Source organism: Epinephelus fuscoguttatus, linkage group LG2 (genome assembly GCF_011397635.1).
Source record: "Epinephelus fuscoguttatus linkage group LG2, E.fuscoguttatus.final_Chr_v1".
NCBI classification, from domain to species: domain Eukaryota; kingdom Metazoa; phylum Chordata; class Actinopteri; order Perciformes; family Serranidae; genus Epinephelus; species Epinephelus fuscoguttatus.
The window spans coordinates 33,433,036-33,458,351 of NC_064753.1; the positions used below are offsets into that span (position 1 = coordinate 33,433,036).

At 43.3% G+C, this 25,316-nt stretch overlaps 1 protein-coding gene across 3 annotated transcripts; it reads right to left on the reverse strand.

The window, feature by feature from the left end:
* Positions 1-477: 477 nt before the first annotated feature.
* Positions 478-24,685, reverse strand: fn1b (fibronectin 1b). Of its 3 annotated transcripts, XM_049566244.1 has the most exons (46): positions 24,373-24,685; positions 23,973-24,098; positions 23,526-23,663; positions 23,149-23,280; positions 22,544-22,681; positions 22,309-22,455; positions 22,008-22,196; positions 21,612-21,794; positions 21,070-21,246; positions 20,168-20,323; positions 19,939-20,067; positions 19,666-19,809; positions 17,127-17,248; positions 16,004-16,172; positions 15,736-15,912; positions 15,058-15,186; positions 14,872-14,961; positions 14,581-14,775; positions 12,958-13,236; positions 12,588-12,851; positions 12,399-12,493; positions 11,976-12,144; positions 11,693-11,779; positions 10,852-11,043; positions 9,613-9,891; positions 9,182-9,373; positions 8,988-9,077; positions 8,485-8,751; positions 8,242-8,358; positions 7,998-8,159; positions 7,754-7,909; positions 7,529-7,645; positions 6,965-7,234; positions 6,688-6,875; positions 6,521-6,608; positions 6,245-6,424; positions 6,068-6,157; positions 4,513-4,701; positions 4,255-4,344; positions 3,381-3,820; positions 3,087-3,225; positions 2,476-2,637; positions 2,250-2,375; positions 2,055-2,161; positions 1,465-1,551; positions 478-1,276 (listed from the first exon to the last, which is right to left on the reverse strand). In XM_049566244.1, the coding sequence occupies exons 1-46, from the start codon at positions 24,512-24,514 to the stop codon at positions 1,199-1,201; spliced, it is 7,383 nt and encodes a 2,460-aa protein (XP_049422201.1). In that variant the 5' UTR covers positions 24,515-24,685; the 3' UTR covers positions 478-1,198. The 3 variants fall into 3 exon arrangements, with proteins under 3 accessions (XP_049422201.1, XP_049422207.1, XP_049422213.1); XM_049566250.1 differs by lacking the exon at positions 23,973-24,098; XM_049566256.1 differs by lacking the exon at positions 9,613-9,891 and having other exon boundaries at positions 24,373-24,684.
* Between the last annotated feature and the right edge of the window lie 631 nt (positions 24,686-25,316).

Consider the following 25,316-nt stretch of genomic DNA (forward strand, 5'->3'; position numbering starts at 1 on the left):
GTTCAAAAGTGGGTCGCGGGTCCATTCTGAATGGACTGCAAGTGACTTAAAACTTGTCAATTTTGTTAAAAAAAAAAAAAAACACTTTATTTTGAAATATAGTGAATTTCCAGCACAGAGCTTTTATTTTGAAGTGCCAATTCCTGCTGTAGATTGAACTAGCTTGACAACATGGCCAAACCCAAAGCACCGCTGTGCCTCATAAGCTTGTTAAAGACAGTTCAATGATAGAATTTAAACTTTATCAAATTTAAATCAAGGAAATTGATTTCATGACCTCCCACATGGCTTCGGTTTGGACCCCAAAATGTTTTACTTATATTTTTTATTCTATTTAAGACCCTTTCGCTCATCTAGTTAATCTTCATTAAGCATTTTTCTGTTTTCTATTTAAGAGCAGACCGTAAAGAAATGGTCTTAAGTCTTCTGCAAACATGTCCTTAAACCAAAACAAAATAAATAAACATCACATTGCAGTTAGGTTTCAGGATCTCTCCAGCTTTATTAAAATAAGGGACTTCTTTTTGTCAAAAGGTAGAAACAACTTTGGCACGGACAACAAAGTACAAAAATAGAACAGTTCAAATTCTCACATCCCAGTTCACACATTCACACACCGATTAAAAGGGATAAATTAGTAAAAAGACATTAGAAATCATAATGTGTCAATCACACACAGTGCGACCCCTCAGTCAGTAACAGAAGAAGGGCTACAGAGAAGAAAAGCACATTTTCATGGACAATTTCAACATTGTTAATAATTACATTTGCATTCTTTAACACAGTGCTTACTTTCTGACAATTGATGCTCTTTGGTGAGAAAGTGTTTCTGAATTTTTAAATGGAAAACAAATGCCAATTTGAGAAGTCTATAAATCTGACTGGTGGCAAGTACTAAATAACTTTCATTGAGGTACAGACACAAATATGTGAAAGGGAACGTTACACACACAAAAAAAAGAAAAGGCAGGAGTCTTTCTGATTTGAGCGTGAATTTAGAGACTTGACAGTCGACAGTGAAAAGACTGGCTTTAGAGGAGGATCACTCGGATCAGGCAGCAGGGCAGTGTAACATCTTTGGCTAAACGTGTGTCAGAAAGTGATAAGGCTGTTAGTTCAGTCGCAGACAGCATGGCTTTACAGGGTGAGACAGTGCAGCGGTTGGATGATGACGGAGCAAAGCGGACGTCTGATACTTTTACTCCCGAGGATTCTGAGGAGCGATTGCGTCTGCCAGCAGGTCGGGTCGGAGGCACTCAATGGGGCAGTGAATATTCTGGAGGAAGAGTTGAAGAGGTAAGGTCACAAACAGTCCTGTGTTTTTATGACATTTGGTAACACTCAACATCAGGTTCCCAAGTAAGGAATCACACATGATGTCAAGACAACAGATGTTGACAATGTCTCTATTGGGGGGGAAAAAACAGCATAATATTGAAAGTATTTTATATAAATTCCACTTACGCGTAGTGTGTTTCCATATCGGACAGGTTGCAGCAGACTGGCGTCGACATCCCCACCTGGTCTGCGGCAGTTCTCACATCGCCAGCCCTGATGAGATCAAACATACACAACCAAACATTTAAAATGGAAGCAGACAACATTTCTTCCTTCAGCATTTTCAAATTGTTGTTGTTGGTGCCGCTGTTGCAAAGACAACCAGATCACTTTTTGTTTTTCTCAGAGCCTAGAAACTACCAGTTACTTTTGTTGTTACACCGTCCACCATTTCTGACACTGCTGGACGTAACTGCAAAGAACATTTGTACTATTTTGTAATTGGAGATAGCTTCCAATAGCTACAGGAGAAAACAAAAGCACTATTCTCTTCCTGTTTTAGTTGCACAATGTATAATGCGCTTCCTTTGTGACCTCAAGTCAAGCCTTCATTTTCCCAGGAGGTTGCACCTGGTTGCAGACAGGTTGCATAGAGAATGAGGCTTTTTAGGGAACCAATCTGCTGATGGTGTCATTATTCTAAAGCTATTACATCTTGCAATCAACATGAGGGACCCCAAGTTAATCACAAAGCCATGGAGGCTGATGTGTCGTACCTGCTGTCCTCCAAAGCATGTGCAGGTGCAGATAGCACCCATGTACTCCTTCTGCCACTGGTTTCCCACCTGGTAAGTTCTGCCATCATCGTAACACACGGAATCATCTGTGTGGGTGTATACACATATTAAAAATCACATGTAACTCCGTCGCACCTGTCGTAGAATATTTCTTTGAATCTTAAGAGGCCTTACGTGGTTCACACTTGAACTCTCCTTTGCCATTGCCCAAACAAGTGCAGCTCATCAAGTGACCATTTTCTGCACGGCGGTCCCACTTCTCTCCAATGCGATAGTTGATGCCGTTGTCATGGCACCACTCTAATGATGGACAAAATATTAGTTAGAGAAACTAAGTCAAATATAATCAGATTCCATATGTGCTCATATACATCCAGGGGAAAAATCCCCCTAAACTTACTAGATGAATCACATCTGAAGTGACCACTTCCCAGACCCAGGCACTTGCACCACAGCTTGAAGCCGGTCTCAGACATCCGCTCCCATTCACCACCAACATCGTGGTAGGTGGCAGTGAAGGCATCATAACATGAGTCCTTATTGGCGGGCACACCCTCTGGAACTGATGAAGTTTGGTGGGGAAAAAGTGTGTGTTAGCCACAAGTTGCTTGAAGATTGATTAGCCAGAGTAACTGCTGCTCTGCTTTGAGTAAACTTCCTTTGGGGCACGATGGTTTATATTTAGTGACTTAGTAATAATGGTCATTCTCATCAGTTTCATATGTTAAAGAGGATAAACTAAAATGCAAAAACAAACAAAAAATAAAACATGGTAACTGTGTAGTTTCATCACTACATCTGTGCTTCTCAAAGAATTCTGTGAGTGAGGTTTCATTGAATTGACATGACATGGAGGAAGTTATGAGTTTAACATAACCCGGGAGACAGGGAAAATCTGGAAACCTGTGACCAAATAGAAAAAGGCCGGTAAGGTAAGTAAAGGGCTGAGTTGCTCTATGCTGAATTTATCTCCGCCCAGTATAGACACAGCAATTGATGGAGGATGCTTACTTGTGTTCCCAGCCGTGATGACCTGCTCCAGGATCTTGTGTTTGAGCGCCCCGATCAGAGCCTCCACCATCACGTTGTAGTTCGCTCCGGGGGAGAGTCCTATCAGGGTAGCTGTGGTGGCTGTGCCTGGCAGTCTGACCTGGACAGGTAGAGAGAGAGAGAGAGAGAGAGAGAGAGAGAGAGAGAGAGAGAGAGAGAGAGAGTCAAGGTGTGTCCACATGAAGTAAGAGATTGTATCAAACATGACTGATAAATAATGTCATGATGGGCTGGGATGGAAATCATGACCCTTACTTGGAACATCTTCTCGTTTAAGTGTGTGATGGGTTGGCAGGACACCAGGTAGGCGTTGCTCTGCTTGTAAGGCTTCCAGGAGATAGTAGTCTGAGTTTGGGCCTCCTGCGGCACTCCTGTCTCGTTATCAAATGTGGAGCCGACGGGTACGTTCATCTTCAGGATGGGCAATCTGCGGCCCTCTGCATCAGGAAGGGGCACAAATACCAAGGGCTCACGAACTTGCCCATAGGGCGACTGTGGGTTGTCAATGTTCCCGTTAAATCTGATGTTGCCTCCGTTGTTGTTGTACTCTGTGTACTCCACAGTCTGGCTCTGACCACTATGCGCATCCTGGCCACTGTTGCCCACTACCTGGACTGTGTTGTCCAAGTCAGTGTCAGGCACATCCAGCACCCCTCCAGGGCGGGGCAGCGGCAGGGGAAGCAAGGAGTCGGGTTCTGGGCGGGAGAGATGGGGTTAGGGAAGCAAGCAGGTTAGAGGGGTGGGGGAGGTAGAGCAGAGCTGCAGTAATGGATCTCAGCCAACAGGAGGCAGCAGATATGCAGCATCGCTGGGGTACTGCTTCATGGCAAAGTGTGTCTCAATGCAGCATTACAAACACACAGATATTTTGAATGACATTTTTGAGACATTCAAAATAAAACAAGGTATTATTGTTTTAGCAGCCAAACGCTGATCGACTGCACAGTTTATCTCTGAGCTGCTGCTGCAAAATATTTTGATTCAGCTGAGCAGATTGAAGCTGCCATTCAATCCCTAACATTTTATAGGATCTTTACCCCTAACAAATTTGAATTAAGGCACTTTATTTCATTACTCGAATGCATCACCTTTACCATCATATTTTTCACAGATGTCTTAATATACTCACGAGTCCTGATCTTGCCCACCAGAGGTGTGCTCCTCTTTGTGTTTTGGATGGCGATGATCTTAATGATGTACTCTGTGGCTGGTCTCAGACCTGAGGAGATGGGTAATTATCACGTAGTAGAATTAGCAGTGGTGGAGCCTGTGTGAAGCTTTTCATAACTCTAAACCTTTTTTTATGATCAAACTGGAAATGAAAATTAAAAGGAGCTGAAGCAAAACTAAATAAGCGGACAAATGTAAATGCATGACAAGCTCATACCAGATATGGTGGCGTAGTTTTGGCCAGGGTGGGGTCGTGGGGTAAGCTCTCGTGGTGCTCCTCCTGACTCCTCGTAGGTGACGTGGTATCCTGTGATGTGTGTGGCAGGTGGCTGCCAGGTGAAGGAGATGGAGGTGGGGGTCAAAGATGTGAACTGGAGGTTGGTGGGAGCCCGGACCACTGGTTCAGCTGTGAGGAAAAATATCATGTTAGTTCATCTAATTGTAAATGCTACAGCTGCATTTGTCATTTAGGACCTGATTTAAAGAGAACTCTAGTGATTTAGCAGTGCACACTGTCCCAATAATGTCTTAAAACACTGTTGGGCCTAATATGAAAAGTTGGAAAAGAAAATGCTATGCTAATATAGCCTCAGGCAAAGATGAGGAGCGGGCTACAGAGGTCTGGTGAGCTCACCTTTTTTCCAGCTTCACACCAACAGATTATATTTCATTTTTAAACCTGAGACTTCAGCAGTGGTGCGGGAAATATTAAGATCCTTTACTAAAATAAAAGTGCTAATACCACTCTGTTAATATAGTTAATATACTCTATTACTAGTAAAAGTCCTGCATTGAAAATGTTACTTAAGGAAAAGTATGTCAGTAAAATCAAGAAAGTGTATTTAAGTATTAAAAGTGCTCAACGCAAAAAATCTCAATCAATTTAATAAATCAAAATAATTCAAAGTAAAAGCAGCAAGTCCTCCTTAAGAAGCTGGAACCATGAAATGTTTTTGAATGGAAAATTACTTTAACAATTATCAAAACAGATGCCTGTTGATTTTCTAATCAATCAACTTATCGTTTCAGCTGCTCTTGTATATTTTCATATAATTTCTGTTCAAAAATCTAATGTTATCAAATAATTGTAGTGGAGTAAAACGTACAACATTTCAGTCTTAAGTGGAATGGAGTAAAAGCAGAATTTGGCATGAGATTAAAATACTTAACTAAAGTAAAATTACCTCATGTTTGTACTTGAGGAAATGTGTTTAGTTATACTCCACCACTGGTCTTCAGCCACACCCAATACTGACTCACTTGAGGCCATTTATCAGATTCTGAGCAGCCTCCTCTGGAGCCACAAACAATTTCTAAAATGGGTGCATCTACTGCGGCTGCATGAAACTACAACGTTGTGTATGTTACTTTTTCATCTCTTTCTCTTAGTCCTTTTGCAATGCTTGTACTCACATTGTACAGTGTATACACTATGTATTGTATGTAATGATACAGATAAAACACCATTGAATCATTGTTTCTCAAACAGTTGGGTACGGCAGGTGGGGCATGGATGACCAGGAGACAAATATGGAGTGAAACAGATTTATGTACGCAAAATAAACTAGAGTTTTCTGATGCTATCTTGTTGACTTCCATTTCACTAAAATTCAACATGGATGCTTTCTTATTAGTTGCTTCCCAATTATTGTTAATTATTGATTTAGAAAAACTGTGCGGTGGTGGGTGGGCATTCGTGTTTTTGGCTTCTGAAGAGGGGCATGAAATGTATGCACAATGAAGCGGACATCAGACACAGATCTGTATAGTACCTGTTTGTATCATGAGACTGAAGGGGGCGCTCTTTGTGTTGCCATTCAGGGTGTACAGGTTAACAGAGTACATGGTGCCTGGCTGCAGACCTGAGAAGACAAACATTTAAGTCACACTTCTGAAACTTACATCTGTAAACTGAATAAAAGTGTGTTTAGAAGGAGGGTGTGTTGTACCTGTGAGAGTGTAGGTGTAAGTCTGTCCTGGAATGGTTCTGATGATGGGGGCATGCAAGCCACCGTGGGGCGTGGCTTCGATGAGGAAACCAGTGATGGTTTCCACTTTGGAGCGCCAGGTCAGCGTGAAAGACGTATCCTTCACATCAGAGATGCGCACACGCCGAGGAGGACTGACATCTGCATCGAGGAGGAAAAGAAACAGTCATAAAACAGAGCAGGGGATAACACCATGCAATGACTGGAAATGTGTTCATTTATGATGCAGCCAGTTACCTTCCAGTGTGGTCGCCTCTCCCTCCAGCGGTCTGCTGGTGACAGAGTTCTTCAGGGCGTAGACGTGTATCTGGTATGTGGTTGCCACCTACGACACATACAGTTGATATTTACCTACTGACTGACTGTAATCAATAAATAAATACTGAGATAAGAACTCTTGTTACCATGAGTCCCGGAACGACAACACGCGTGGTGTCTGGAGCGATGTTCATCTCTTTGGTCGGTCCATTGATGTCCTTGGGGTTGACAACTACACGGTAGCCTGACAAGCGTGCATTGGGAGCACGCCATGACACGGTGAAGGTGGAGGGACCGACATCTGAGATCACCAGGTTGGTCGGAGCAGGGATGACTAACACAGCGAAAAGCACATTTAGAATTGGAGTCAGGTGACAAATAAATTAGGTCATTGACGTGTTGATGCTTTCTGTGTTTTCCTACCTGTTGCCTGGGTTCCCACCAACGGTTTGCTGGGTGTGCGGTCATGGAGGGCGATGACTTTTACAGTGTACTCTGTCCCAGGGCGGAGGTTTCTCAGCACCACAGTGTCCTGATCACCTCTGGGTGCTGGACGCAGCTCCCGCTCGCTCTCCTCTGAGCTGGAGTACAGGACACGGTATGATGTCACGGTACCGTCTGGACTGTCCCAAGTGATGCGCATGGAGGTGGAGTCAATGTCGGAGAAGGTCAGGTCCTTGGGACGATCCATAGCTGCAGGAGAGAAGGAAGAGGGGGGGGATTACGTTTTCAGAGGAGCAAGCCAACCAATTTTAATCACCTGATCTGTTTATTTTGGAGATCTTTAAGGACAATTTGGCTCCCAGTAAAAATCTCCCGAAGTAGGAACACTGAGGGAATCCTAACCAGGAGAAACTGACTGCAATGATGGCATTGCTCCTACTTTCGTTATTGTTTTGATTAAGACAATTGTGGCGACACAAAATTGCATATCCTGCCTTTAAGTGCACATAAACTGTCTGAACAATGAAAAGAGAGCAAACTAACCAGTGATAGCATTGTCCGACACGGGTGAAGAGGATTGTCCATCATTGCCCAGGGCATAGACACTCACAACGTACTCAACAGTGGGCATCAGACCTGTGAACGTCATCTGAGTCTGATCTGTAACAGACGAGCAGAAAAGGAGCCAGTGAGAAGAGGGTACTGTGTTGGAAAAAATATGTAAAATAAATTGTAGGGTTTTAGAAATTTTGTTTTTCTCTTTCTTACCGGGGGCCACCTCCTCAGAGTAGGAGGGTCCCAACCCATTCTTGGGAACACTGGTGATTCTGTAGCCTCTGATTGGTCCCTGAGCAGGAGACCAGCGCACTGTGAGGGCATTGTCACTAACATCAGTCAGTCGCATGTCAGTGGGGGGCTCGGTATCTGAAGGAGAGATGAACACATAACCTTTAGCTTTAACCTCTCAACATTTTTTTCCTCCAGATTTTATTTTATTTTTTCATTGCGGTACCTGTCCTGTGCGTGATGTAGACTGGGGTGTTGGAGGCGGGGCTGTCCCCTCTTCCTGTAACAGCATAGACTGTGATGGTGTAGTCAGTACTGGGCTTCAGACCATTGATGGTGGCGTAAGTCTGAGTGCCTGGGATTGTGAACTCTTGAGGAGCCTCGCCACCTACAGTTAGAAGAGAGGAGTGTTACACTCCAAATACGGTTCAGGTTTAGAGGAAACTATGACTTCAAATATATGTACTGACTTGTGCCTCCGTAGGTGATCCTGTAGTTCTTCACCGTGACAGACGGGGCGTCCCAGCGAATGGATATGCTGGTGGGAGTGGACGATGTTACTTCAAGGTCAGTAGGGGCATCAGAGACTGGAGAGGAGAGGAAAGAGGTATTATAATTTAAAAATGCAATTTAAAAAAAAAACGTAAGAATATCTGTGATCAAGACAAGAGAAGAAAAAGAGACATGATGGCAGAAACCATGACAGAACTCACTGGTGGCCTGTGTGCCAGTCAGAGGCTGACTCTCCTGAGTGTTGCTGACAGCGTACACATATATCAGATACTCGGTCTCTGGTGTCAGTCCGGTCAAAGTGTAGTAGTTCCTGGTTGGGGGCAGCCTCTCGTCCTTGGCCCTCCCGCCGCTCGTCTTCTGATAGCGGATGCGGTAGCCAGTGATAGCAGCGGTTGGAGCCAGCCAGTGGACGGTGAAGGAGTTGGTGCGGATGTCAGAGAAGTCCAAGCCAGTGGGGGAGTCCAGAGCTGCAGAGGAAGGTTTAAAATTACATGCAATGACAATGGAAATTACAAAACTGCAAGGCAACACATATTATCTCTTTTTAACAATTTGTTTTATTGTTGGAGACTGTTTTTGTACTGGTGTCATAATCCAGTGGCTCCCAAACCTTTTCCAACAATGGCAACACACTGATTTTTTTTTCATGACACCACCCAATGCCTATCCACAAAATAAGGTACCCACTTTGGGTCATACTCACTTGTCCTCTGAGTCCCTGTGACTGGCTCACTCACTCGTTCACCGTACACACACATAACACTGATACTGTACTCGGTGTTGGGCAGCAGGTCTGTATGGAAATGGAGAGATAATGGCTTGAGGTGGAGCATTGCAAAGAAAAACAAATCCAGTTGTCAGAACCTTTAAACAGACACAGTCTTAATGTCGTCTTACTCTCCAGCACGAAGGTGTTGGTGGCTCCTCCAACATTGACCTCCTTGATGTCGTCATCTGTGGCTACAGGGTGGTAACGGATGACAAATCGAGAGATGTCGCTTGGATTGGCAACATGGGGGACTGTCCAAGTCACCCTGATGTGGTCAGGACCTACACCGCTAAACCTCAGGTTGGTAGGAGCTGGAATGGCTGGAAGGATGAATGATTTAGAGTTATAGCGAACACAGGAAAAAAACAAAGAGGTGCATTAAATAATCAGATTTAAAATGGCTTAAGAAAATATCATTGGTGTCATACATGTCTGAAATGTGCTATAGTGTCTGAGTTAATCATGGGCGTTAATAAAAAGGTTGTTAGTGTGCCTTCATCTACTCTCTCAGATCAAAACCCAAGCCCTTCCCATGGATGGAGAGAAAGAGTTAAATCACCAGCTTGTGTTTGCTTTGTTTGTGTGGTCGGCTCGCTTTCCCCCTCCTCTGTAACAGTGAAGATACTGATGTCATAGTCCACGCCCGGCTCCAAACCACGAATGGTGTAATAACCAGCAGACGCATCCACCATTTCTTGAAAAATTGGCAAGCTCTCGCCTGATGTTACCACCGTTATCCGGTAATGAGTAATGGTTGAATCATTCGGAAGGATCCAGCGCAGGCCGATGGTGGTGTCAGTAATGTCGACAAAGTCAATGTGACTTGGTGCGGGGATTTCTGAAAGGGTTAGGCCAGTTGCAAAGCGCAAGCAGCATTAGACAGACAGAAAGACCCAATAGCCATGATAATTACACCAGTTATATAAAAAAAAACAATGATTCCATTCCCCAAAAAGCAGTCAAGAGATCCAGAGTGTAACAGAAGCCATGCTAGATAGAGACAATTTCAAATTACTAGAATCAATACACATTCACAATTCACTTTATAATCAAAGCAGTGATTAATACAACACTTCTGGGCATGCTAAAAAAAATGGAAAATTAATTTCACCATCCCAACTAACATGAACTCCATGCATGTACCAACGATCATGTTAGTAGTAGGTTATAATAATTAAAGCTGCATTAATTCATGTGTTTGTACAAAGGGGTTGCTTAAAGTCAGGAATCAAAAGACAATCAGCCCCCAACTCTGTAGCTCCAAGCTTTTTAGCCTCTGAGATATTTTTGGTGGAGCTGAAAAAGAGCTGTAAGGATAATGAGTACTGAATTTCAGTCTTTAACTGAGATAATAATATTGCTCTGCGTCTGCTGAATGTGCAAGTAGGCATTTTTCAGCAAACCTATTTAACATAACTTCAAAAGTTGATAACTGCTGTTTATCAGGTTGTTTTGAAGTTATTCTGCCCCCTAGTGGCCAAAAATCCCTTCATGCAGCTTCATGAAAGCTTCAAGCTTCAACAAGCTTTTTGTTTTGTTTTTTGAAACTGCGCCAATTTCAAAAACAATGTATTCATAGGAAAAACATTCCAGCATAAAGAGGAATACATTGTGGGGAGGTGGGGGTAGGGATAATGACAGGAAGTGAAATCTCGACTCCAGTTTGACTTCAACCCAGCCTTTCATGGCAAATTCATCTCTCTCTTTTCCTCACACAGACACACCGGTCGTTTCTGTGGACAAAGTCGTGGGTTTGACGCCTATTAACACGTGTGAATGCTTTCCCGGTGGCTCCTACCTGGTGTGACAGTTGTGGACACTGGCACACTCTCCAAATGGCCCTTGGTAGTGAAGACACTGATGTTGTACTCTGCCCCCGGATTCAGGCTCTCTAGCATGCAAGAGGTCTGATCAGCTCGGACGAACTCTTCCAGGGAGTTTCCTCGCTGGCCGCTCATTGGCGTGCTTGTTACTCTGTAGCCTGTAATGCCTGCAGAGGGTTGAGGGAACACAGACTGTGTAAGAATAATGAACGTAGCCACCTTGATGTCACCCATTAGTTTGTGGACCCCGTTTTAAAGCTGCGGATTCAATATTTTGGCCATCACCATCTTGGATTTTTGGAGTCAGAAGTGACCACAGCCTGTCACTCAAAACGGCTGTGCTCTTAATCATAACTTTAAGCCTTAATAAAAATTAAGTGAGTGAGTTACATAAAAATTCATCCCCCATACAGTTGTCATGAAAGGAAAAATTACCTATAGAGAACAAAACTGTTTTTGTACCAGGCTGAAAACATGTTAATTTCTGCTATAAAGTTGCACATTTTAACACTGGGGGTCTATGGCGATTGACAGGCTTTTGGAGCGAGCCTCAAGTGGCCATTCAAGGAACTGCAGTCTTTTGTCACATTGGCTTCATTTTTTATCCCCAGAGGCTGCCACCTGGGAGAACATGACAAATGTGAAGCGGGTAGAACACAATGTCAAGAGGTTCTTGCAATAAATGAGTCAAAAGGAAATACCGGGAAGAGACATTTGTGCCTGTAAAAAAAAAAGAGATAACATTCTAAGGCCAAGGTCTAGACTTGGTGAGATCAAATGTGCCGGCAGTGCGTGGGGAGCACAGTCAATATTTACCTGGTGTTTTGGAAGCTACCCAGTGGACAGTGAGATCTCCTGTGACAGGGTTGGACTCCACTCTGAGGTCAGTGGGAGGAGACAGGGCTGTAAGGAGAGGAAAGCACATTTTGACACAAGCATGAGAAACTTGATTCAATGCAGCAGTTACTTCTTCAACAAATTCATGCCAAATGGTTAGAACAGTGTAACATGGGCCCACAGCATAAATCAGTGCGGTGATGAGTTATACAACTTACTTTAAGGGGCCTATTTTTGTAGTATAAGTAAATTGGACACGTACGAGTGACGACATTGCGGGTGATGGGGTTTCCACGGTTGCGTCCGTTGAAGATGGGCTGAACGCTGTAGGTGTACTGAGTTCCAGGAGTCAGACCGGGAATATCAATGCGTCCAGAGTCAGAAGTCTCCTCTCTGGGAGACTCGCCTGTCTGGCTGGGGAGCACAGACAGCTGTGGAGAAGGAGGCCGACATGCAGAGATCAGAAACCTAGAAAATACACTTAAAGTATACCACAGCAAAGACATTAATCCACATTAAGTGATCTTTTTTGGCCACCTAAGGGCAGTGCGACAAGCTGTAAACCCCTTTCACATTACCAAGAGTAATTTGATGCATTGATATTATAAAAATATTGATTAAAGCAGGTTTAATTTTGTTTGATTATGAAGTTGTTGTTGTTGTTGTTGTTGTTGTAGGTGTCTACCTTGTAGCTGAACCTGCGGACAGGTATCCAGGTGATGATGATGGAGGTATCAGTGACCTCAGTGGCGAAAGTAGGATTATTTCCCATCTGGGGAGCTGGGAGGAAGACAGAATGGGGAAAAATAAATTTAAATTTATTGCAACAAGGTATTCTTTTCTGAGCAGATGTTGTGTTTCTCTTAATACTGACTGGTGGTAAAATATGTAGTGACGCCCTCGCTGAGCTCGTTGTTCAGCTCGGAGTGCAGGGTGGCAGTGTACTGGGTGTCTGGACGTAAATTCCTCAAAGGGTACTGGGTAACCCTGCCGGGGATCCTCTTCTCGATGGGGTTGGAGCCCTCAATGCTCAGGAAGAGACGGTAGCCGCTGACGATGGCGCGGGGAGCCTCCCAGATTACCACTGCACTGTCAGGGCCGATGTCAGTGAATCGCACATTGGTGGGTGTATCAGGTTCTGGAGGGGTTAGAAAATGTAACACATGTAAGACAGAAAATCTTTATGATGTTATTGTAATCCCTCTGTGTCTAACTCTGGCTCCTTTGTCCCTGGTTATACTTACTGGTAGACTTTTCTCCCACAAGCGGCTTGCTCTCCACTCCACCGTTGATGGCGTAGATGTAGAAGCGGTACGGTGTGCCAGGCTGCAAGTGGGTGATATCAGCATATGCGTTGGGGGAGATGGGCAACTGCAGGAGCCTCGTCTCAGTGCCGTCAGGACCGACAGGAGTGAAGTGCACTCTGTAACCGGTCACCTCGCTGGGTGGACCAGCCCAGGTGATGGTGATCTTCATGTCTGTAACCTCGTAGAACTGCAGGTCTGTGGGTGCCGGGACCTCCTCTGTGGACAGGAAGTGGTAGATTGATTGACAAGGGGTATAACAAGGAGTTGCTGACCACTACCAAGCCCCTGGGAACAGCACTGGGCTTTGAAGCCAGTTTTTGTAGTGGCTAAATCCGTCACATGATGCCACTTGGCCCAACAAGACCCTTTCCCATAGATTTACTCTGTGAAGGAGACATCTGTAAGTCAGTGCGTAATTTCTTTGTGTCACAGCCCCCGCAAAATAACTTGTTTCACTATGAAATTTGATCCATTTGGTCTGATAACATTTCAATAAATATATATAAATAATGTTATCCCAATTCGAATTAGTAGAGGGCTAAACCAGAAGTTAGCCACTTACCTGGCAAAGTCTCCAGTGCACCTGCTTTATGGGGCCCACATTCGTTTTATGCTCAGGAAGTCAAATTGTTTTTACTTCATGCACCACTGAGCAACTTTCATGCAAATGTCCTCATTTTGTTTGAATGAAAACTGTTTGTAAAGGTAACTTTGTTTACAAAAAACACCCACAAGACACCTTTAACTTAGCTATGTATGTACGGTACAGGGCTAACTTTAAAATGCTAAGTACAGTAAAACAATCTAAACATCTGTCTTTACTGAGGCAGCTCTGCAAACACCCTCAACTTGAAAAAACTGTGCAATAAAAGGCTTTAACAATGTACAGATAGCAACAATAACGGCTCAGATAAAGCGAAAAATATGAGAGAAATGCCAAACCAGACGTGGGTAAAAGTCAGACATTCTCTATAGCATCTGGTTTTGTTTTTCAAGCTTAAATAAAGAGTACATTCTGCCGTGCCAGGCACAAGGAGAGGGTCTGAAATCCAATTTAAGATATACAGAGGATTTATGGTGTGTGTGTGTGTGTGTGTGTGTGTCTCTGTGTGGGTGTGGGCTGTACATGCATGCATGCTTCTCTTAAGTGCCTGAACAGGTGCCTGTTTCTGAACCCACCATGTTTAAAGAGAGGTCACTCAGAGGCTATGGCAGACTAGGATGAAGATAAGAAGATCTTACCATTATATAGCCAAAGCTGTTTAAGTGTATTTTGACAAAGCAATGTTTTGACAAGCTCAGTCTTTCCCAAACACTGGAGAGCCCTTTCTAAAGCTCCCTATAAGGAATCTTCAGCTGCAAGAATAAACTTACTTTGCTCAGTTTTTACTGACAGCCAAAAGACAAAGAATGATATAAAAAGAATTCAGCATCTAAAGAATATAATAACATACTGGGAATGTTTTAATTTAGCGAAAAACCTCAGTCATGAAGCAGTTTTCGTTCATTTCTGCTTCTTTGTTAACTGAAAGATATGGTATCTGTTTAAAAAATGTGCACCTGGTAGAGGAGATCCAGCGGTGTTGACTTGTACGAAAACAGGCTCACTCTCCTGGTCTTCCTCCACAGCGTAGATGCTGATGTTGTAAAGGAGACCGGGGTGAAGGTCAACAAGGGTCACTGAGGTCTCTGAGTCAGGCAGGTTCAGCTCAGTGCTGCTGCCCTCCACTGACGGCGTGTACACCACACGGTAACCTGGCAGGCACAGTTACACACAGACAAAATGAAATGGATCTCTTTACTAGACCACTAAACCACATATTAACACACACACACAGACATATTTCTTACCAGTAATAGGAGCCTGAGGCCTGGTCCAGCTGACTCGGATGGAGGTCTCTCCCACCTCATCAACTGCATGCTGAGCCGGGGTGTCAGGAGCTGGGGAAAGGGAAAAAACGGACATCTGTCATGTCATATTTTGTGTAAAAATTGACTGAATTTGCGTAATCCTGACCAGGAGAGGGATTCTCCCACCTGTAGTCTGGGAGGTAGTCAGAATGAGGTTTGGCTGTCCCTGATCAGGGAGTTCGTAGACATTGACATTGTATCTGCGTCCTGGCAGGAGGTCGCCGATGGTGACAGAGGTGGTTGTGCGAGGGAGATCTGGAGAAGCCAACAAATAGTGCGTTATCACACAGTATATTCAGTATGTATATTATACAATGATATCTGTGTTGTCAGTACTCCTGGGTGACTGAAACCATTTTGCACATGAATGAGGAGGGCTGCTCAATAATGGCATGATTGGGTTTTTGCATGATTTTTGAATCAATGTGATGAAATACCTTGGCTAACCAGGTATTTAATAGGCAACATAAGCAAAAAACAGACAGACATCTCTGGTTAGTGTCCAGAAAATGTACTATAAGACAACATTTTTCAATACCGTGATATAAAGTCACTGATACGATACGATATGATACAATACGACATGATGCGATAGAGCATTTTGCCCATATTGCCCATTCCACTGACAGATTGGTGTCACAGCGTTGAATACAATAAATCTGTTGACCACATATAACCTGAAGGTAAATATATCAGAACATCAGCAGAAAAACTGCCTAATTAATCAGTCCATTTAATTACTGTATTCATATGTGACATTATGGAGGCATTATAGACGTATCAGTGACGCTCAAAGGCTCTCACCCAGGACTTTTGGCTTGGCCCCATCCTCACTGAGCTCATACTCCACCCTGAAGCCAGAGATGGTAGAAGAGGCTGATGTCCAGGACACAACGAAGCTATTTGAGGTGATCTCTGTCACAGACTCGGAAGTGTCCACCACTGGAGGAAGTGGGGTCGTCTCTCCCTCTGATGTTTCCACTTGAGAGATAAAAAAGATGTAATGTTCCCTTAAAAAGAATTACTTAGGATTTGTGGGGTTAAGAGAATGTTGCGTCTCAAGTTTACTCACAGGAACCGTGGGTGGTGGTGAAATCGAAGCGTGTGACCTCACGGCGTCCATATCTCAGGATGCTGATCAGCTGACCCTCGTAGGTGACGCCTGGACGCAGCCCGCTGATGGTGTAGGAGTTGAGGTGGCCAGGGACGGTGACCTCCCTCCAGGGACTACCGCTATTTTTCTACCAGAAGGAGTAAAAAGATATAAAGTCAATGGGTTATACGTTCACTCTTTAATGACATAAAGTATTGACTGAAGAGTGGATAATCTGCTGATTATTATCATTATCATTATTATTGAGCTCTTGCAAAGCTCAAGAGTAAACGCCAAACTTTAACTTTTAAGCAAACATGGATAATACTCCTTTAAAGTGCTCAGAAAAAATTGGAAGAACATTTATAATTACATTATGTGCTGATGCAAGGCACGTTACGTGATCAAAAGCTCCAGAACAGCTACTAAATGGACCTTGTGTTGAGACTGTTTACTCAACTGGATAATCTGATTTCTAAACTCTTGCTGACATGCATTAATGAACAATTTTGATAGCACAGATGTGATTAATTGAATAAAAACATGTGAAAATTGAGGAGAATTAAGTGGAATCATTAAGTAATTCAGATAATTAAGACCTTTTATGGTAGTATATTTTGGACTCTGGCTCAGACCAGTTCGCTGCCACATCCTGCTTAAGGAGTATTCAGTCTGGCTTTGCACTCTGTTGGAAAATTACAAACTCTCTCAGCAGGAGGGCCAGATGAGGGCTTTGAGTGACTTTTATATCCAAAATACACAAACGCCTCCAGAGAAAATCTGTTTGACTTCAATTAAAGCCTCAGAAACATTTCAGCCAGCCTGTCAGTCTCTGAGGTCTTCAAAGAGAAAAAGATGTATGAGAAAAACAATCACGGGGAGAGGGATGTTTTTCTTGGAGTCTGCTAAAAAGCTGTGTTTGCGTTTAGTAAACGGGAGTTCATGTACCCTCTGATCACGATGTTTGTCCATGTTCAAACTTCAGTCAACATTACCAAAAGCACTTGACTGTTTGCTCACCTTCACTAATGCTACCGGTCAGCAAATTTAAAACAACCTTTTGAAGACGAAAAAAAAAAGATGAACCAAAAGAGCAACTCACAATTCTCCATTTGAGGATGTACTGGGTGATGTGAACAGATGAAGGGGGGTTCCACTGAATGGGGTGGGAGTCTGGCTGTTTCCCTGCCTCTGTGATGATCACCTGGACAGGTCTGTGGCCGCCTGAGGAGATAGAGAGGCAGTTGTTGGAAAGGATTTAGAGGACGACACCAGGAGAAAACAACGCTGCTGTTAGCGATGAGAAAAAGGATCACACATTGTCAAAAACAAATAATGTGACGGTGTTACCTGTTAGAGAGTGTGGGTGAAAGTTGGCTACCTTTTGGTGAGGCTCTGTCAGAGGGATTCATCATTTTGGGACAGAACCAAACCACCAGACGGTGCTAAACCAGCTCAAACACCTACTGACATCTTACAGTGCGACATAACACCGGAGCACTATATTCATCACAGTTTATCTAGCCTCCATACCCCCAAGAACACACACACATATAGCTTCACACTCCCTGCACTGCACACACACTAATCATGGTGAGATAAATGTTGCAACTAAGTTTTAGGTCAGTGTTTGATTCAGGACACTGCGGTACAAAGTTCCACATTAAGCAACTTTTACCCTACATGAATATACTGGCAGTAGGAAGAGTATAAGTCTACACCCCTCTTCCCGGCATCCCTTTCCCCTCAGCAGGTCAGCACAACAACGACAGGCGGGGGCGGAAAAACCTCTCCAACTACAAAGACTGAGGGGAGGACAGGGGTGATGTGATTGGCAAGCACCTCTCCATTTGGCAGACTTCAAAGTCGAGAAAAAACACCAAACCCCCGCTTCCCTCCACTAACCTGGCAAGTGAACTTTTCATTTCACTGACGTGTGATGGGAGGTTAGGGGTAGGTGAGAGGAAGGAGGTCAGTAACGTAGGAGGTTTGAATAAGTACGGCAAATACAAATTAAGCACGAACAGCTGTCAGACTTAGTGGAAAAACTGCAGCGTAGGACTGAGACGCTTTGGAGACATAACAGCTTCCCAAATAAATAAAACTTAAAGGAATACTTCACCACCCCAAATATCCATTTGAATATCAATTACTCGCCTGTGTTACATTAAATCTGTAAAGAAAACTTTGTTTTTCTCGCATGCTTGAACCCAAAAACGGAGGAAATTCTTGATAAATTAAAATCATAGGGATCAGCATTTAGGAACAGGAAAACTGTATCTTAACATCCGTTAACAAACTCTTACACAACTTGCGCAGTATAATCCAAGTCTCATTTGTCCAGTTTTATGCTCAGTACATCCCCAGACAGCCAGTTGCGATGGGGAACTAAGCTGACAGTGAAACTTATCTATGCTCCCTTCAAAGCCAGACTCCATTGACAAAAACAGTAATTTTACCTCGTTGAAAACAGGAGTTGCTGGTGTACTGCTGCCTTGATCACTTAGTTTGTTTGTGTTAATGTGTGACTTTAATGTTTTAAAGGGTTAGTTTGGATTCACCAAAGTCACACATTAACACAAGCAAACTACAGAGCCAGGCAGCAGTAGACAAGCGGCTCCTGTGTTTAGCTAGATAAAATTATTGTTTTTGTCAGTGGAGTCTGGATTTGAAGAGAGCATAGATACGTTTCATGTCAGTTCAGTATCCCGTTGGAAAGGGCTGTCTGTTTGGGAGCTACTGAGCATATGACTGAATAAATGGGATTTGGATATTACTGCACGAGTTGTGTGAGAGTTTGTGAACAGATTGATGTTTTACTATAGTTTTGTTGTTGTTAAATGTGGACCCCTATGACTTCAATTCATTTTGAATTTTATACATTTTTGGATTCTTTGTTCACTGCAAAGGCATGCAAGAAAACACTTTCTTCACAAATGTAACGCAACATGGATGAGTAATTGATATACAAATGATCATTTGGAGGGTGAAGTATTCCTTTAAATATTGCAAATAAATAATCCTACTTACTAATAGGTTATGTTTGTTATCTTATAGTGTGCAGGGGTTTAGGAATTAAATCTCTCACCCCATAATTGAGCCTCAGACCTGCCAAAGTTATAACAATTATATCAAATAGATCATCAGCAAATTAGAAAATGATGCTGAGGTTGAAATCTGAATGCAGTTTTCCTATATTTGTTTGCATTTTTTGCAAATTTGCGCCACGAAAAGTCATGCCGATTTAGTTATTTGGAGTTCCTGTTTGCACTCACTAACTTCCTGTTATCACTAGATGACTTTGATTCTGATAATTCCAAAGAAAAGCTTGTAAAGATCAGAAGAGATGTGTTTTTTCTCTGATTTCTAAGAAGGCTTAATGAATGTTTATCCATAGTGGACACTAGAAATATTAAAGTGAAAGTCAGGCTGAATCTAAATATATGTGCATCATGCCTGAGTTATGACGCTGAGGAGAAGGAGTGCAATTTTTGACACACTATTACTTTTGTTGTTGCATGCATATCAACACTTGAACCACCATATTCAAATATGTGGACACTGCAGAAACAGATCTGTGCACCAACTGAAGTAGACAGCAGCTTTAAACTGATGATGCTCAGAAGATAGGTTTTTCATACTTTGGTAGGTCTGCTGAGGTTCACATCTCATCTCGCCAATCCCGTTGCCATAGCAGTAACAGCGGTAGCGGATGTTATGGATGATTTTCTCCCATGTCTCTCCAATCTGATAGAAGGTCCTGGTTTGTGGCTCCTGACATTGATCTGTTTGTAGGAAAGAGAAGAAAACATCAGAGATCAGATGGGACAAATGAGGCTAGAGTGATAATTCTCAGCTGAGAAGTGCATGAGCATTTTTAATTCCTGAACTGAGCTAATGAGCCACGAACGCACCGATGGCGTCACACTTCCAGCGTCCACGTCCCTGTCCGTAGCAGGTGCAGTTCATCATGTAGCCCTCGTCGTGGCGCTTGGAGAATTCCTGGTTTACCTCATAGTACAAGCCGTCAACAACACACTGATCTGGACACATAAAGAAAGGAGCAAAGTTAATATTAAACCTTTCACTTCCAGACAACTCAAACAGTTGTGTTTCAAACCCAAATGGAGTTCGCTCTCTGACCTCGCAGCTGTGAGTGAGCAACACAGCTCCACTCCCCACGGCCGTTGCCCTGGCATGTGCACTCCATCATGTGACCCATGACGTCATGGCGTTTGTCCCACTTGTCGCCCACACGGTGCATCACCCCATCGTTGGTGGTACATACTTCCTCATGGGCTACATGAAGAAATACAAGTAAAAAAAAATAAAATAAAATAAACAGTACTGTGTGTGTTCAGACCAGTGATTCTCCATGGCCCAGTCAGCCCAGTGACACCACTCTGTATGTAATCAAGATGTAAACGTACAAGCCCTATTAGAGTCATCATTCTCCCATGACCATAAACCCTTTTTCTTGAAACGCCCTAATTGTCTACAAGTGAGCCATGCAACCAAACATCCATTAACATCTATAACAACAAGATGAGCTAAAGACCAAACTATTCAGTATAATTGCATCCTCTACAAAAAAAGGTACAATATGTCTGACTTGGGCCATGTGACCCAGGACCACTGCACCAACTTTGATCTTTTTCTTTCTTGTTCGGAAAGTTCAGGTAGGCGGATTTGTAACCTTTGGACAGTGTCTGGCGACCTATCGCCCTGTTTCCAGCCTTTATGCTAAGCTAAGCTAACCTCATGGTGATTCATATTTAATCTACAGATGAGAGTGGTATTAATCTTCTCATCTACCTCTCAGCAAAAAAAGTGAATATGCATATTTTCCAGAATGTCAAACTAGTCCTTTATACATCTGTTTTCACTAACATCATGATTGTATAGTCTATATTGGGAATGTAAATTAGAAAACTTTCTTTAGAAGACAAAAGTATTCAATAACTTGATGTTATTATACGTTTAATTGGAAGGTTTTAAAGTGACAGCAAAGTGTGTAACAAACAAAACAGAGCACACACACTCACCAGCCATAGGGCAGAATCCAAAGCGCTGCTCCGTGTCGTAGTCGTGGGTGGTACCACACCACCTCATGCCATCACGGCGTCCATCTGTGGTGCAGTCAGTGTAGTTGCGGCCACTGTAGAGGAAGGGGAAGTGGCACAGGGCGCCGTTGGAGTTTCCACCTCGTGTTGCCACAATGGCTGCAACAGAGAGGGACGTACAACAGTTACTATCTTATCTTTGGGGTTTGGGGCCTTTGATGATTTCTGAAAGTTTTGCCAAAATTTGCACCAATATTTTGTGTCTTTGAATGTGACAGTTTTCATACTAAAAATTAGTATCCATGTATCATGTATTCTGACATATTAAGACTTAAATGTAACATGATGAAATTCAATTGCAGGTTGTACAGATTTTTAAAGGTAAGATATTGAGAGGGAATCTTAAATAAATTGGTTGTGGATTATACTGTAAGGGGAAATGCTATGATTTAATAAAAGGCCAACATCAGCCCCATATAGCCACGCAACCAGCAAAATGGTCAAACCATGTTCCTGAGTCTCACCATTCTTCTCGGTGCAGAAAGAGTACTGCTGGTCTCTCTCAAAGTCTGAGGTTGTCGAGCACCAGAGCTGTCCATCTGTGCGTCCGTCTGAGGTGCAGGAGTAATAAGTCTTCCCACTGAAGACGAATGGGAACGCACATGGCTGGCCGTTGGAGTTGCCACCATAGGTCTGCTTCCTGGTCTCTGCACAGACAGGAGAGGGATGAGCGAGGATGAATTAGGGGCTTTTAAACGATTTACTGTCAAGGAAACACAATTAGGAACAGACCACAGCGTCACATCTTAAAGGCTTTTGTCTTTAGTGGTTTAAGTTTGATGACTTATAATCAAACTGAAATATAAGTAAAACTCATCATACTTCCTCTTTCCTTCACTGAGACCCCTGTTTTCACTCACCCCACTCCTGACAGCTGACTCCGTTGCCCAGACAGGTACACAGCATCTGCTTGCTGCCCTGGTTTCTGAACCAGCGCTGTCCATCATAGTAAGTGGCTCCAGAGTCTGTGCGGCATGCCCCTTCAACGGGGGGCTCGGGCAGCTGCAGAGTCTGGGAATGGGTGGGGGTCAACACAACGGCGCCTGTGCCTGCATACCACCAAAAAGAGTAAAAGAATAATGAATGTCAGAGAAGATCAGAGTAAAGTTTTGGTGAACACTTAAAGCAAAGTGAAGCAATAGTTCAGATTTTGAGTCTCACTTCGGCCTGTGTTGTGTCTCTCGCACTTCCACTCTCCACGGCCGTTTCCTAAGCACAGACACTGCACGATGTGTCCACTTGTGTCAGTCTTTGTCCATGTGTTTCCAATGCGGTATGACCTCCTGGTGTCCTGGTCGTTGCAGCGGTCTGGTGGGAGAACAAACAGTGGCAGACAATCAGAACAGCTGATACTGAAGCATATTAAAGTGTGTGTTAATGTGTGCACTCTTCTTACTCCTTGAGGTGCATGTGATGCGTCCATTTCCCTCTCCCAGACAGGTGCAGTCCAGCATCATCCAGCCTTGGTACGGTTTCTCCCAGGTCTCCCCCACGACGTAAGATGATGCAGCATTGTTGTCATAGCAACGCTCAGCTTCACAGAAAACACAGGAGATTTATTGTATCTGCAGTTTGTCACGAGATACTGTACGATCTGGCTTCACATTACAGCGTCTAAATCATCCCAGACATTTTCAGGAGGAATAAACCAAGTGAAAATCAATAGCTGTGGCGTAAGATGGGCAACGAGGCGAGGCGTGCTCTCTCGCCCAGTTACCTTGTTTGTCTGGACTGCTGTCAAATATTTACAATGGTGTCAAACACAGTCATGCTTCTGAGAAATTGCCCTGTCTGTAACTCTGTGAGTCTGTGTGTGTGTGTGTGTGTGTGTGTGTGTGTGTGTGTGTGTGTGTGTGTGTGTGTGTGTATGGTGGCAACTGATATACAAGCCTACATGTTAAAGTTGCAATATTTCACATCTGCATTCCAGAGTTCATATGGAAAGTTTTGATGTCTTGGTTTCCCAGCAAGTTTTAAATTTACAGAGGTAAAAGTACTCACCCACAGGTTTGCAGGTCCACTCTCCTTTGCCATTTCCGAGACACACACACTCCAGCATGTAGTCGGCAGTGTCATGAGGCCTCTGCCAAGTGTCCCCGATTTTATAAGACCTTCCACCTTCATGGCAACGATCTGTGGTGGACACATATCCATCATTTAGATTTTATATTCAGTCATTACACCTTAAGTCAAACATGTAATCAAAACATCCTGGTGACATCATGTTTCCAAAGCATGAAAGAAGCAGGGAACATAACTAAGAAATTAAAAAATTAGAAAGAAAAAACTCAAGGCAAGTTCATGGCAGGTGGCAATCAAGGAAAAAAGTAATCTGTAATCTTTACTTTGGGACTGTTTTTATCATGCTCCTCACTTACTTGCTATGGTACAGCTGATCTTGCCACGACCGGAACCAATACAGGTGCAGTCCCACATCATCCCGTCCTTCGGTCTCTCGTAGGTTTCACCGACCCGGTATGTCCGGTCATTGTACTTATCATAACAGGTCTCCTCCACTGAGAAAAACAAAGGAAACAGTCAAAGGTTAAGAGTTTGTCACTGTGAGCCTGTCGTGGATATTTCTCTTGCTGCGTAAAGACGCACTGGTGACTGAACAAGTGGATATCTCAGTCTGTTTCCTGTACAGGTCTGGTGTTTTAGCCATGATGTGACTGACTATATTTTACTTTACTGGCTGGTGTTGACACAAAAGCTCTGACATATGAAATACTGGGGGAGGCAACTGTCCCAAACAGAAGGTGACAGATGTGAAAGGTGCACCTGAGCCTGCGAAGACATTTCAAACCGGTTGGTCTCGCACTGACCTTCAGGTTTGGTTTTACATTTGATGCCTGCTGCTCCATTGCACGTGCACACCAGTGTACTACCAAGGTAGGGTTTCTCCCACTGCTCGTTCGGTCTGTATGAGCGACCATTTTCCTCACAGCCGACTAGAAATCATATAATAGGCATGTTGTTACATAATGATGATTAAACACTTGGACCGTTAAACGGCCATTAAAGTTTGGCTGATTTGGCTCATTTCAAACGAAAAATTAGATCAAATAATGCAAAATAAATGACCAAAAAGTGACTGCATTTATTAAAGCAAACCGCTATAAATTACTTTCTGGTGCAGAAAGAAAATCTGTGATTTTTTTTTCTTACACATGGATAAGAATTAAACTCAAGAACACTTGATAGTTATGGAAGTCTTGTACCAACCTGGACTAACGGCCGCTGCGTCACGGAGATCAGGATACACCTGATACTGGCCAGTTTGTCTTTTGCTCTTCTTTGGCAAGCCGTGGACTGCGCTGCTTACGCACAGCGCAACCAGTAACCCTGTCAGTGGGCTACCAGTCATTTTGACAAAGAAAAAAATACTAAAAAATTTCAAGGTAAAGTAGAAAAAGTTAACAAAGCAAGTTTTACAAAAGAAGCGAGTGCAGAAGTAAAGTTCAGCTTAGAGAGATCTGATTTCTGTGACTCTCAGCTCTCCGCTGCAGCCTCGCGGCCGGTGCACCAGACTGAGAAGCGCACTGGTTTTATACCCTTCACACCGCAGCCTCGAGAAGGGGAGGGCTTGAATTGGAGCTTTGGATGACCCGCCCGAGTGTGAGCAACACTGACTCTAGACTCTTTACTTTCAACACGCAGCAAGACAAGAAAAAACATGAAGGTGTAAAGAAGAAGAATGAGCATCTGAAGTCTGTTCAGGTGAGATGGCACCTTGATTCCTGCTGTGAAGGAGAGAAAAATAGATGTCAACATAAGTGCACTACGGCTGATACTAGACACGGTCCCTCAGAAACCAGAGCTGTGGTTGTTTGTAAATTTCAAGCTAATTAACTTTGCAACATGTGCAAAAGTTCAAAACAATAATCAAATGCACTTAATGACTATTAAATTACTATAAAAACATAGCAAAGCAACTCCCATACAGTGCAATGGCAGGCCAAAACAAAAAAGATAGAACTATACAGATAAGATTTGTTACAGCACTCCCAATTTCCAAACATATACAGCACCCATGTATCATAATCCCAAATATTTAGTGTACTGCTCTGATTTAAAGCTCCACAAATCCCAACATGTCCTCTCAGCTCTGGGATTTGTGCAACTTTTAGAAACTATAACAGTATTGAGCAGAGGCATGAGATGATATT